Here is a 13,166-nt window from a genome sequence, read left to right as displayed (position 1 = left end):
AAAAGAAAAGAAGCATGGATGAAATATTGGGCTGTGTTCTGTGTGCGAGTTTCAAGTTTCATAATAACAGCTAGAGGAGTGGTACTGAGCCAGAGCCAATGAGAAACAGCAGCAGAAAAGTATGTGTGAGGACAAATACAAAACCTGAAGCTCTATATTACGTTTAATGTGATATTCTAATGCGATAATATATTTTTGAAAGATAATTCAATATGGCAGTTCAGACAATTGAGGCCGTTGAAGAAATTATAGGGCACATGGTCTTTTTATAGGATTTTAGGAGGGTTGCTGTATGTTAAAGCACCTATTATAACCAGTAATAATGTTGTGGTGATAAAATGCATGTGCAATGCAAATGAGTTATCAAACTTAATTTGAATCTAAAAATGAATAAAGAAAATACCTTAACAGGCTTCGGCTTCATATTTTTCAGAACAAGACCTTTGAAAATGATGATTTATTTTCAATCCTTATGAAGAGTACATTTACAGAAGGTGTGGTACAAAGTGCATGTACACAAAGTGCGTATTTGCATGAGCAGTACGTGTGCTCGCTTGCTCATGCATAGTCACATTCCTGCATGTGAACAGAGCAAGTATTTGTGCAAATTCCATACTGTATGTAAGTATAATCTGTGCAAAACCACTATACATTATTAACAGTTTCAAGGAATCATTTGCTATAATCCATTTCACGCTACTGTTATTAGCCCTCCATAGCTTTGAGGGAATTCGGGAACAGTCACACCATTTCACATACTTAGGGATAAATAAGTGCATAAAGTACCTGCATGCACACCTGCACAAGGCCAGCATACAGTAAAATATGACCTGCACAGTGTAGCACATAAATAGTATCTACACCCAGGAGGCGTGGAGTGTTTTGTTTAATGTGTCCTGATGAACAAGAATGACCTATTTGAATCATGCTTTTGGACGAATGGATTGTTCGCACTCATGCATCATCCTCTTTGCTATCCAGAGAAAAACAAGATCAACTGTACTCTCTCCCTCAGCTATATGAACCCTCAACAGATCCAAGGGGGAATGCTTTACCAAAGTGGTGCCAAGTGGGTTTAATGTGTCAGCCGTTCTACACAGAATATCCTTATCACCATATTATCCTGTTCACTTTCACCATGTGTAATGGACAACACTTCTGTACTTCTTTTTCCTTCTATTTTAGTATGTCTTTCTCTTTCTTACATAGAATGTGATTGCACACAAAGTACAATTCATCAGTAGTGAAAGGTCAAGTCAATTTATTGTCAGATAACATCGAAATTAAAATTGATGCAAATCATATGCTCTCCAAGAGGTAATCCAAAACAAAAATAGAAAGTTATATTTACAACTGAGAATGTAGCATCGCTTAAGCAAAAGAGCCAGGTTTCTCAGTAAAGCTGTCACTTGTTTGAAAAGTTACATACTTTATGTGATAGTGTACAGTGTATAAAAATGAGAAAAAAAGAAAAGGAAAAAAAGAAAGACATGCCTAAAAGCTGAGATTTCACCTGTTTCATAATACAAGAACTCCTTTTGAGCAGTAAAGCTTAAAAACAGTGTTAACCAGAGGTTATGAAGGATTATTTTTTGATAACCTTTACCTCGATGTTGTCTTTTAGATAGCCATCCCATGTTCAGAGAAGTCACAGGGTGATGTCACCCACAGACAGAAGGATAAAAAAAGATACAAGGGAGAGCTATGAGAATGGTTTCAAGCCACCTAATATGATTGTTGGCCCTCAGGGACTGCAGTCATACATACGCAGATCAGAGCTATGCATACAGTCTTTCTGCCAGCCATATAATCTCCTGTCTGCACATTGTTCCATGTTACAACTTTTATCATGAGACTGGCAGTTGGTCTTGCACTAGCAACTTGCTCTTACAGAAGCAAAACCTATAATAGCTTATTTATTGTTAACATATAGAAGGTCGAATTTATGATTTAATGAGCTTTATTCTTATTCTCAAATGACTGCACTTTTGGGATCATCAAATGCAAAGCTGTTTACTCACATTACAATAGAATCATGCCTGAACAAAGAAGGAGGTAGTACATACACACACCCCTATAAATCTTATTATAAATGTTACCGAAATTCCCTCTTGAATATTATCCATTATTTTGCCATATTACTACATCACATTCAGCTAAGCTCAATCACAAACAATGTGTGTACAAATGGTGTGAAGAATGTCTGGAGGTATGCACATCGTTACAGCATGGTTTTCACTTATAAATACCGATACTCTGTATGGAATGTGGCCCAGATGTGCAGCCATTACAAAGAAAACAAGTATACACCTTTTTTTGTTATTCTTCTGGAAATGTGAATAGATACAATAGGATGTTGTGCTAATTCACTCTGCAATTTTAACCATTTACCATATAAGCACATACCAGCACTTGCTTACACAACTATGGGCCGATTCTGTCCTCGTGAAATATAGTGTTGCTGTATTTAAATGAATAACACTTGCCAATTTTTGATTTAATGTCAGCAACCACTACATGCAAGTTATGGTTTTGCAAACACATCAAAACAATCCCAGGTTTCGGTGTCAGCTGCCCTCAGTGATAAATGTTGATTTTGGCTAAACTGAGTACATTTTTTTTGTAATGAAAATCCAATTCTGCTTTGCTAAGACTTATACTGGATTCTTAAAACCCCTAATGGGATAGATCAGATTTTCTAAGTGGTATGCATTACTAACTAATAGCATTGATAGTGATGCAGAGGACATAAGATCAGGTAAGTGTGTCCTGGGGTAGGAAAAAAGGATGGTCAGCATCACACAAGGCCGGCTGACCAGCTGAGAGAATTTTTTAACTATCTACAACACAACTTTAGTGATACTGCAGGGTTTGATTTTTCCCTTGAGATCTCTCTGGGCAGGATTATGTTTGTTGGACAATAAACACAATACTACTAGTGTACATGAGTGATGAGTGATGTCATATGTATGGTGTTGTACTCAAATAACCATATGTGAATAAATCTAAATTGTACTATACTAAGTCCTGTTTCCTGTCCTGGTATCTAATATAATAAATTGCATGAGTGGGAAAATAAATGAAGTTAATATAGTTCTCAATATATTTACAGAAAAATAGCATGAATGAAGAGAAAACATAAACAACAAAAAGTTGAACACCAGGTGGGAAAAAAACAAACATTGGTGCATTGTGTGGAAAAACTGGAATGAATATTAATAGTCAAGAGTTTTTACAAGTTTTCTTTGAGCCATTCGATATAGTTGTCTGTCATGCGACGTGCAATGAGGAAGTCAGTTGGCCATACGGTGAACATCAGCGCTCCGTGAAATCCTGTGTCATAATGTTCATGTGTCACCTCAACACCAGCAGCACGGAGCCGTGTGACATACATGATGCCATCATCTCGGAGAACATCATACTCACATGTAATAACGTAGGCTTTGGGGAGAGAGTGTAAGGCCGTGTCTGGAACCAGCAGGGGTGATGCCCTTGGGTCAGCAAAAGATCGGGATGGTCCATCCATCCCAACTGCCTCCACTCCAACTCCCTGCACCACAGCAGGAGCACTGTAGTTGTATTCTCCATGATATGTTTCTGGCAGAAAGGCGCTCCAGTTGACAAACTTCAGCAAGCTGGAAGACTCAGGGTTGTTGTGAGTGTTAGCCATCATGGCTTTGAAAAGGGCCTTGTCGCTGGTGAAGTACTCACTCCAGAAACGCACCATGAGGGTGCGGGGCAGAATGGGCATGTCCTGATTCTGCTGATATGAAGGAGTGTTAAGGTCCAGAGCCTGCAGCACTGGGTAGATGAGTGCTTGGGCCTTCAACTGAATCTGCTGCCCAGACTCTTTTTGTAACTGTGAAGAGAGACAGAGAGTTTGGCACGTATTCAAAGAAAATGGGGTATTTCACAACAGGGTATTTCTTAATCAGATGAATTATAAGCTGGAAGTTTTAAATAAACCAGCATCATCTGATTAAATGCACTAGTCACAGTTGTTTACAGCAAGAATTGCATCAGCGCCAGTGTTTATCTGTCTCTTCACTGAGCTGCATAGCAACTGTTTCTGTGACCACACAAGACCTACAACAGGCTTACCTCATGGATATAGTAAGTTCACTGGTTTGGTACTATACCAAAACCACTAAACCAAAACTTGCTCATCCCATAAGGCAAAAAAACATCTTAAGTATTTTTTGTTTTGATTGTCTGGTCATTAATAAAACAAAAGCATAATTTAGGAGGTCCTTAAAATGTAAAAGGTAGAGACATCACCTAATAAGAACATGCTTTAAAAGAATAAATTATGTCATTGAGAGCAATTGAACCTATCCTTATGGGCTACTGCCTTTACACTACCATATCAAAACAGGAGATGTCTAATTCATGCACTAGTAGTAGAATACTCTGTATCAGAAGCACCAGGACAGTTAGCACAGAACCAGTCGGGGGACTGCAATGAGGGTGCATCATCATGGGGTCACTCTCAGGACAGTGTGTATCAGTGAGTGCACTGTTTTTTGCCTTAAAGTAAAAGGATCCCTATCTACCAACCTGATGTCTGACTCACGGTGTCACACTTGCCAAACTTCTACTAATAGGGGATTCATTACATGTGAATCGTGTTGGAAAGCTGTGAATTGAAGCACACTGAGGGATCAGCTACTCTATATAATGCAACACCAGAAGCTTGCCATGGCCTTAAACAGTGATCTTAAAGGTCATAGAGGTAGTGTTCTTGTTGGCTGGGATGTAGCAAATTTCTTTGAGTTGTTTCTATACCCCTACTGCATTAAGTGCTGTGTCAACCTGGCTGTGCGCCACAAGGCCGGCCACTCACAGTGAGCCATCAGGTTAAGGTCTGAGGGTTTAATTATGCTTCTCTGGAGATACATGTAAAAGTCTTTGCAAACCTGCACAGAGAATGGTGTTATAGCTAACCATACGTTCTAGAGGCGCTCAGAGGAGTGGAGAGCAAGCTGAATTGTCCAACATCCTGTTAAGAACTTTTCTTTGGCATACATTTCATCACAGTACTGCCACAAGGGATTTTCTAGCACAGCATAGAAAAATAAATTCCTCTTCAGGGCATTTAATATAATTCCCCATCTTGTCTTCATTGTTCCTTCACATTACATTAATACTGAAAAAATTATTTCACGATTGTTTTGCGAATAAAGTGGTCTTTTTATAATGTCACTAGAGTGAAATTGATTTCCATTTCCTGACGTCTTTCACATGCTCTTCACATTGTTGTTTACTACACATGCCATTGCTCTCCTATTGGAAACGCATACCAAGAATCCACACAAGTATAAACGAAATACACACACAAATGTGTCTGAATGATCTACATATGTCCACTTATGTCGAGCTTGGAGGAACATAATTCCAGCTTTAAACCCTCATCCCGCAGTGCTGCAGTAGTTCTAGATCTGTGTTCATTCATTTTTTTAAACTTTAGTACTTGTAGTTCTCAAAAGGCAGCTCTTGAAAAGCAAAACTGTCTGCATCTGGGAACATGAAACATAGAGGTAAACATCAATCTCTAATGTACACAGAATTGTATACGCAGGACAGGCCTTCAACCAGCATAGGTATAGGATGGCTCTAGCATTGCTGGTTTTCCTAGGAACTAGGAAATAACTCTCTCCCTCTCCCTTGTGCCCTGTTCCTTCATGTGCAATCATAGATTTCCATTATTATTCTCCCTATTAGCTGAGGTACAGGAAACAGAGGACTTGATCCTCACCATAGCTAGTATTGGTCTTCCATGCCAGCAGCAATGGGAACCTGGTGCAGGGCCAATAATATGATGATACATGCCCATGGGGAGGAAAGTCATGCAGAGTCCTGTAAAGCCATTCTTGGCTCTTAGGCTAACGTCACAGTTGCTAAAGAAAAGCATTGGACGACTTGGGAGAATGCTGTCCTTATAGTGCCAGCTGCCCTTGTGCTGAATTGGCCCATGCTGGCTTAGTGCATGCAACCAAACCTCATTGTTCATGAATGCAAGATCATTGCAATGCATGCATTCTGTGTATACAAAAAGTAGCATTTTGAACTCAACTTTCTTGTCAAGAAGCACACTCTGTGTAAAAATGTATTGAAGCAAGGGGATAGTACCAGAGGATTCACCCACAACCTAAACCTAAATCACTATTACAAAATTAAATTCCAAAGAAATTTCTCATTGCCTTGCTAAGGCTCGGTCTCTGCGCCCTCATTTTAACTGTTCAGGTACCTGCTACCCATGGGACCACTTAACATTTAGAGTTAACAGCTAGAACTTTTTTTCCTCTTTCATGAGCATCCATTGATCTTGGAATACAAATATTCCTAGACTCATGGAATATTTCTCAGAGCAGTTTGTTTACTGTGGTTTTGACACTTTTTAGTGCTGGTCACTTGAAATAGTAGATCACTATTGGTTACCTCAGACCCAGTAACGTACACTTGTTCTTGTGGTTCAATATCTTTTGACTGGCTTTTGTCTTGTGTCATCTCTTCATAAAGTTCTTCTTCTACATGTGTACCACAAAAACAGAGCCAACACTTAAGAAAAAAATAGATTCAGTACCTGTTGAGAGACTGCAGCTGCCAGGTTCCCCCCAGCACTATCCCCAGACACAGCAATGCGTCCTGGGTCAACAGCGTACTGGGCCAGCACCCCCTTCTGGAAGAAATATTTGACCACATGGTATACATCCTCATATGGGACAGGGAAATGGTGAGCAGGGGCAAGGCGGTACCTGAAAAAACAGAAAGGTGCAGATTAAAGCTAAAATATAAATAAACATGAGCTTTGAAGGCATTGTGACAGTTAACATTTTGAGAGAGGGAAAATAAACATGTTGACATTTTCAAGGGGATAACAGGTTGGAAATGAAAGTACAAATTAAAGCGGAAAGGATGTAATTACAAAATGTTCGGCAAATTAACAAGGAATTTTCTTACAAACGAATTACTTAAATTAGTTTGTTAACACAAGTACAAACAGTACTCAGCATTCTAATTTCATTTGATCATGTTTGGGAGAAGAAATAAGTGCATAAAAATAAATAAATAAATAAAGCAAAGGCTGTAAATCATACAATTAGTGGTCAGTATTTTCACATTACAATTGTCGGATGTTTAGCAACCTCTGTATAAGGTAACTATAAAAGAGAGAAAATGCTCAAATTGACAGCTTATCATAATACACATTAACTGAACTGTACATTTGCCAGATTTATCCAAGTGACTAATATTTATTTGCAGTTCTATTTAAAGAATTATCTCTTCAGACAAACATATCTTCTAGGATAGTGTAACATTAAATAAATGTGTTGAAATAAGGAGACATAACTTTTTATTAAAATTATCTTCTGGTAAGGTAAAGATTCTTTAAAAGCTATTTTAATGTATGGTTTATCCTCTGAAGTCACACCCATGTTATATCATAATCATATTTCATATTTATTTCAAATAAATACCTCAAAATCAGCTTACTTCAAGTGTTGTGAACGGCACCTGCACTATTGAAATGAGGTCCATTACATACATTCACTTAAAGTTGTAATTTCTGAATTTCATATTGTTTTCTCACACTGACCTTGTTGGTGTCATCTGTACAAATGTTTCAATCTATAAACTGTTACACATGGCTGACTCTGAGATTGTGAAATGCCGGAATTATTCATTCAACGCTTAACAAATTGCAGACAGGAATTCAGATGAGACAGATAAGGCAATGGCTTCACACACCCAACTCCCACTGACAGTGTATCAACAAGCATAACCACTTCATAGAAACAAAAAATAAAGTATGACTGAGTACTGGTCTGTCACCTAACTGCTCACTGCTAAAGATGAAAAACTGTGAGTAGAGAATTTGAGGTCAGAGAGAGTACAGACAAAATAAAGTCACAGAGTTGAGAGACAAAGTTAGAGATGGAAGTTCCAAAAAACAACAGTGAGAGTAGCAATGAAAACCGGTTAGCTTCACTCTACTGCATCCTCACGTCCATTTAGCCTGTGACTAATAAGGGAGGACAGGCACATATGACAAAAGAAAACTGTGCGTGAGGGACAGACATAAACAGTACTTTTTACTATCAATAATACAAATACAACATGAATTTGGTAGCTGTATATGTTAAATATGCCCTGCCTAAACAACATTTTAAAGCTTGTTTATGGGCAAACAGTCATTTTTTTACACAGCAGTTTGTGCCCTATATTATCTGCATATAACTAGCTATAAAATATGAAATACTTACTCCACAGAAAGAACGACCGCATCTAGCTCAGTGACAATTTTTCTGGCCAGGAGATCATATGGACTCATCCCTGCATAGACAGAGAAGACAGAGACAAATCAGAACAGAGATTCCAAAGCAGTACACCAACCACAATAGTATACATCCATCCATTCTTGATATCATCCAGCACCTTACATAAGGGTAACACTGGAAGCTAGAGGAACTTCTTGGCAAGACCCATGTTACTGTAATTGTTACAGGCGCTCAGCAGATTGCAAGAACAGCATGACATGTGTCAAACTGCATATCATGTCTTTAGGTTTTGGATTGGCAGGGGTAACCACCCTCTGTGGTCCCCACCACTTCAGCAGACGGCATGTTATTTCTTGAAGAACTGTGAAAGCTTTGTGGCTTGTGTTTGACAGCCTGCTCATTATTTATGATCCTGTCATAATAACTGTCATAGGGAGTCTGTATAAAGCTGTAAAGTCATTTGTAATATCAATCAAACAGTGAATTTTCAAAATACTTTCTCAGAGTAATAGTGGGATTACTGTGTGATGAACACATCACAAGACAGGTATTACCCATTCATCCATCTTCTTCCCATCCTTAAAAGTCATAGAGTCATAATTTTGTGTGATAAAGGAGATGACAAGCCAACCCATCAACTTACGAGAACTCCCCAGACACCATCCTCCACCGTGAAGGTATATGACAGCTCTCCTGAGTTCAGTGTCACTGCCCTGCTGCTTTGGCTGGTAAAGCACCACCTCCACTCCATCAAACTTCTCCTCTGTCACCTTGACATGCTCATCAGACACAGGCACTACCTTTTCAGCCAGAGTAATGAAGTACATTACCCCCATGTAGTCCTTCAGCCCCAGCAATTCACTAAGGTCTGCCTGAAAGGAGAAGCAAAGAGACAGTATGAGATATAAAGTAGAGACAAAAATCATCATTGTTCATCAAACCTGAGTCATTACCATTATCTCTTTTTCATATAATGAAGCTATTGCTTGCAAGTTTACCCTATATATATCTATCATTACTTTGACCAAAGCTCATAATATTCAAAACAGAAAGGGCTAAGATGCTAAAACTCTGTGGCCATATAACAGAGAAAAAGAGAGAGATTTTAGTCATGTGAATGTTGCCTGGTAAAATGTCAACAGCCCCCTACAGTTATTTGTTTTGAGAGGTCATAAATCTTTCATAAATGTTTAAAAAAAAATGATAAGTTATAAATGCATGACTCATAGTCCATTATGTCTTATGAGGTAGACAGTCAGCGGCTGGCATGAGGCTTATCAGCTGATGCACTTCTACTGTGACCACAACAAAGTCATCAAACGGTCATCCACTCCGAGCTCTATGTACTATCAGGCACTCAAATCAGTCTGAAAAAAAGAAAAATACTGGGGCATTCTACCTCTCTGCTTCAAAGGACAAAATTGATATGTTTGCTGAAGTGAAATAAAAAAAAGTCTAATAGAACAGATTTCAGTAAAATCCCATAAAAATATAGTCTATTCAAAATTTAACTTAATGTAAAAATGTTGAAGATTTGGTTTAAAACACAAGTGACATATCAGTCAGTTGCTATCAATGTCTACATTCATGTAGACATAAATTTGGCTATACAAAATACTCTCTATAAAATATTATTTGATGCATTGGATAGCTTGTTACAAAATAATAATGATGAGAAACAGAATGTTCTATATTATAATATTCTTCATAACTTTCCTAAAATTATATTGAATTCACAAAGAGTTTAAGTCTTTCAAACTTAACACTATTCTCCATATAGCACAAATAACAATGTCCTGTTGTGTTAAGATGGACTAGCCTGCACTTGCACTTTCTTCCACTGATACTGAAATATTTATTTAATCATATATGTAATGTGTAATAGATTAAGTATGAGCTTATAATAGTGACAAAGGTGTAGCAAAAATAAAAACACTATTCATTCTCACACTAACGTTACAACCATGTATGCACTACCTTATTGTGTTTGAGACCAATAAATTAACCGCACCACAGTGGGCTGCAGTAAACCGCAGGCGTCTAACGGTCATAAACAGAGTCTAGTTTCCTTAATAGGGTCTATTATTAGAACAGGTGAGCAGGACTATACAACACATGGATTAGCATCTGACATAATCTGGTGTAACCAGCATATATATCTACATCAGCAAAATACAATAAATGGTTAACCTGCCACCTTACCTGAGAGAACAAACAAAAGCAAGACAGTTTGCGTATTTTCCAATTTAATACATGGTTGCTACCTAAATATGTATTAAAGTGAAATAATAAATACGTGTAGCCTACATAAACCTACTAGACAGCCTATTCTATAGGGATTTAATTCTTGAGAGTATAGCAGACCAAGGTAGCCTGCAAGAAGACCGTTTTTTCCTTACCAGGTGGCTGAGACTTCTGAAGAAGGAGTTGGTCAGCATGAGTTTCCATCTTTCTTCTATCTCCTCTGGAATTGGCTCATAAATATAATAAGCGGTAAAAGAGCAAAGGGCGACGAATAAAATGATGCTTACCAACCTCATTTTACAACGTGCGTCCCCAGCAACTGACTGCAGGGTGCAAACACAACCAGGCTGTTAGCTGCGCTTGTTAATAAGTCACTCCGGTGCGCGACAAGGCTTGAGCTCGGAATTAATTTTGGATCCAGACCAGCTAAATATGACAACACGTGTCTGGTGTCATTTGGTGGTTATCGGCGTGCATGTTCGGAGCTTTTCTTTGCTGCTCGTGCGCGTACCGTAATGCATGTCTGTCTCGTGTAGCCGTAGAATTAATTGAAGTGTCAGTGATATGGAGACAGGAGCGCGCACGCTGTGTACTCACGAGGCAGAAACGGTCCCACGTTGGTCCGCACCGCAAATTCCTCAGGTGCCTCCCAAACGTATACGCAGCTTACACGGGACGTGCGGCGAAACTTTGTGCCAAGATGCAACTGATGCACAGCGTATTAAAATAGCGACTCACGCATGAGGTTTTACAGTTTCGCTGATGTTCCAACGTCAAATACAGACATATTAGGCCTGTATTGATTTCTTACGGAAAAGCCACTCCAGATTCTTGCACAAGTGTCAGCTGTGAGCTCCTCGAAATAGCCGTCTCCTGTGATTTTCGGGTATAAGTTCTGTATACAAGTCGCTTTTTAACGAGAGAACCCTTCAGTATCGGTGTAACTCGTAACCTTGTGGCCGCAGCATAATGAAGAAACTCTTTACTGCAGCTAAACAGCTATGGTTGCAAGGCAGCCTAAGCTAATTATATTATTTGTGACAGAGCCAGATGAGATGTTTCGTTTCCTGGCAGGGATGACTGTCAAAGCAATATGACTCTCATGCATTCAAGTTTTGAAAGGTTCCTGCACGACGAACTGAGTTAGAGCTACAGGAGTTTAACAAAGAAGTTGTTTATGAGATTTATTCTCCTCCCATTAAACGATATCATTTCGACTTTGTTTATTTTAAATGGCAGTCTTATACCCACTTCATCATGTCAGCACTGCTGACATTTTGTGGCATGCAGTCAAACAGGTCCACACAGGCTGTATTTAATATTATGTCAAGTAATATTAAAGTCTCTCAGGGGAAGCTTAGGCCAGCACATACAGGCAAATCACATATCAAAATGTACCAAAGGAAAAGCTTCTTACAACAACTTTAAACACATGCAGCATTTTCTAATGACAGGTTGATGAAATCAGCGCATTCACAGGGATTTACTTTGCTGCAGACTTTATTCTAAAGTTTCCCTCAGAACCATTACACATTGCCAAAAAGAAGAATGGAAAAGTATATGGTTGAACTGAAAAAATGCAGTTTAAACAAGAGAGGGATTTAACTCTCCAAATCAAACTTCAGGCTCTCGTGTTTTCAGATTCAGAGATTATATACAAAAGTTTCGGTGAAGGTGAGGGCTCCTTTAGTGGCATTTAACATTCTCTGAAAGTATTTAGTTCTGTGTGTTTTACAGTACTTAGAGGTCTCTTCTCAGAAACCTGAACCACATGCCTCCACGTGACTTTGTGTTAACCTCTGTGTTATGACCCTTTCAAACTTTTTCTCAGTCAAGTTGGAATTTGGAATTTGTGTTTAGGAGCAAATGTCTCCTTCTATCAGCCATCCAACTCTATTAAGATGCAATCTGCAGGATCCAGCGTGTGACGGAGGCTTGGTGAAAGCCTCTGTGAGACTGATCACTGCTGAGCAGTAGAATACTTAATCTCTTCTCTGAATACAAAATCACACTTCAGATACTCAGGGATTCTCCCTGGAATTCCCTCCCTCCTTTTCGCCTCCAACCACCAGCCTCCTCTCAGCTTCTAAGGGAGACCACCTCAGTTGGTTAGTAAATCTTTCATGGAGCTCTCTTCACTCTTTGCATCTTGTAAGTGGGGAGGACGGGTGTCAGAGGGTGCGTGGGTGGGGATGTTGTCTTCATCTACGTAGAGCCACGCTGTGCAATGCTGTGCCACGTGGCTGCCCAACACCCTCCTGCATGTGGGGGTAGCTCAAGCAGATGTGACTTTGTGTCTGAACTGACTCAAACAAGGAGTTTGAGTACTGAAGTGTGAACATGTGTGAATATGTGTTGATGCATTGTGTGTTTGCCCGTGTAAGCCAGTGAAAGCCCACATGCCTGCATGTGAATGTGTGTGCATACAGATAGGCCATGTTTCATTCCTTTGTGCGTGCGCATTCTTGAGCTTAACACATCTACAGAGGCATATCAAATTCTTATAATTAAGGAACCCAATCCAGACTTCCACTGCCAATGGTAAGTATGAGCTGTAACTTTAATTCACAGAGCCCCTGGTGAGGCAGAGCGGATGGGCTGCATGACAAGAGGCATCTGAAGGCACTCTATTCTGAGTTCAAG

At 39.2% G+C, this 13,166-nt stretch overlaps 1 protein-coding gene across 1 annotated transcript; it reads right to left on the bottom strand.

Moving 5' to 3' along the window:
- Positions 1-1,244: 1,244 nt before the first annotated feature.
- aadac (arylacetamide deacetylase) lies at positions 1,245-11,571 on the bottom strand. The gene is made up of 5 exons (XM_056375099.1): positions 10,679-11,571; positions 8,923-9,151; positions 8,265-8,334; positions 6,584-6,755; positions 1,245-3,859 (listed from the first exon to the last, which is right to left on the bottom strand). Exons 1-5 carry the CDS (start codon positions 10,817-10,819, stop codon positions 3,233-3,235), a joined length of 1,239 nt encoding a protein of 412 aa, XP_056231074.1. The 5' UTR covers positions 10,820-11,571; the 3' UTR covers positions 1,245-3,232.
- Positions 11,572-13,166: the final 1,595 nt, after the last annotated feature.

Source organism: Seriola aureovittata, chromosome 4 (genome assembly GCF_021018895.1).
Source record: "Seriola aureovittata isolate HTS-2021-v1 ecotype China chromosome 4, ASM2101889v1, whole genome shotgun sequence".
Taxonomy (NCBI): Eukaryota; Metazoa; Chordata; class Actinopteri; order Carangiformes; family Carangidae; genus Seriola; species Seriola aureovittata.
This window is presented reverse-complemented; position numbering and strand designations above follow the sequence as displayed.

Excerpts from the sequence above, each read along its gene's own strand:
- aadac (XM_056375099.1), bottom strand. The coding sequence starts at position 10,819 with ATGAGGTTGGTAAGCATCATTTTATTCGTCGCCCTTTGCTCTTTTACC. Across the intron at positions 8,335-8,922 it reads ATGGTGTCTGGGGAGTTCTC|GGATGAGTCCATATGATCTC; the intron begins GTAAGTTGATGG and ends CTGTCTATGCAG. Across the intron at positions 3,860-6,583 it reads CAGCTGCAGTCTCTCAACAG|TTACAAAAAGAGTCTGGGCA; the intron begins GTACTGAATCTA and ends CTCTCTTCACAG.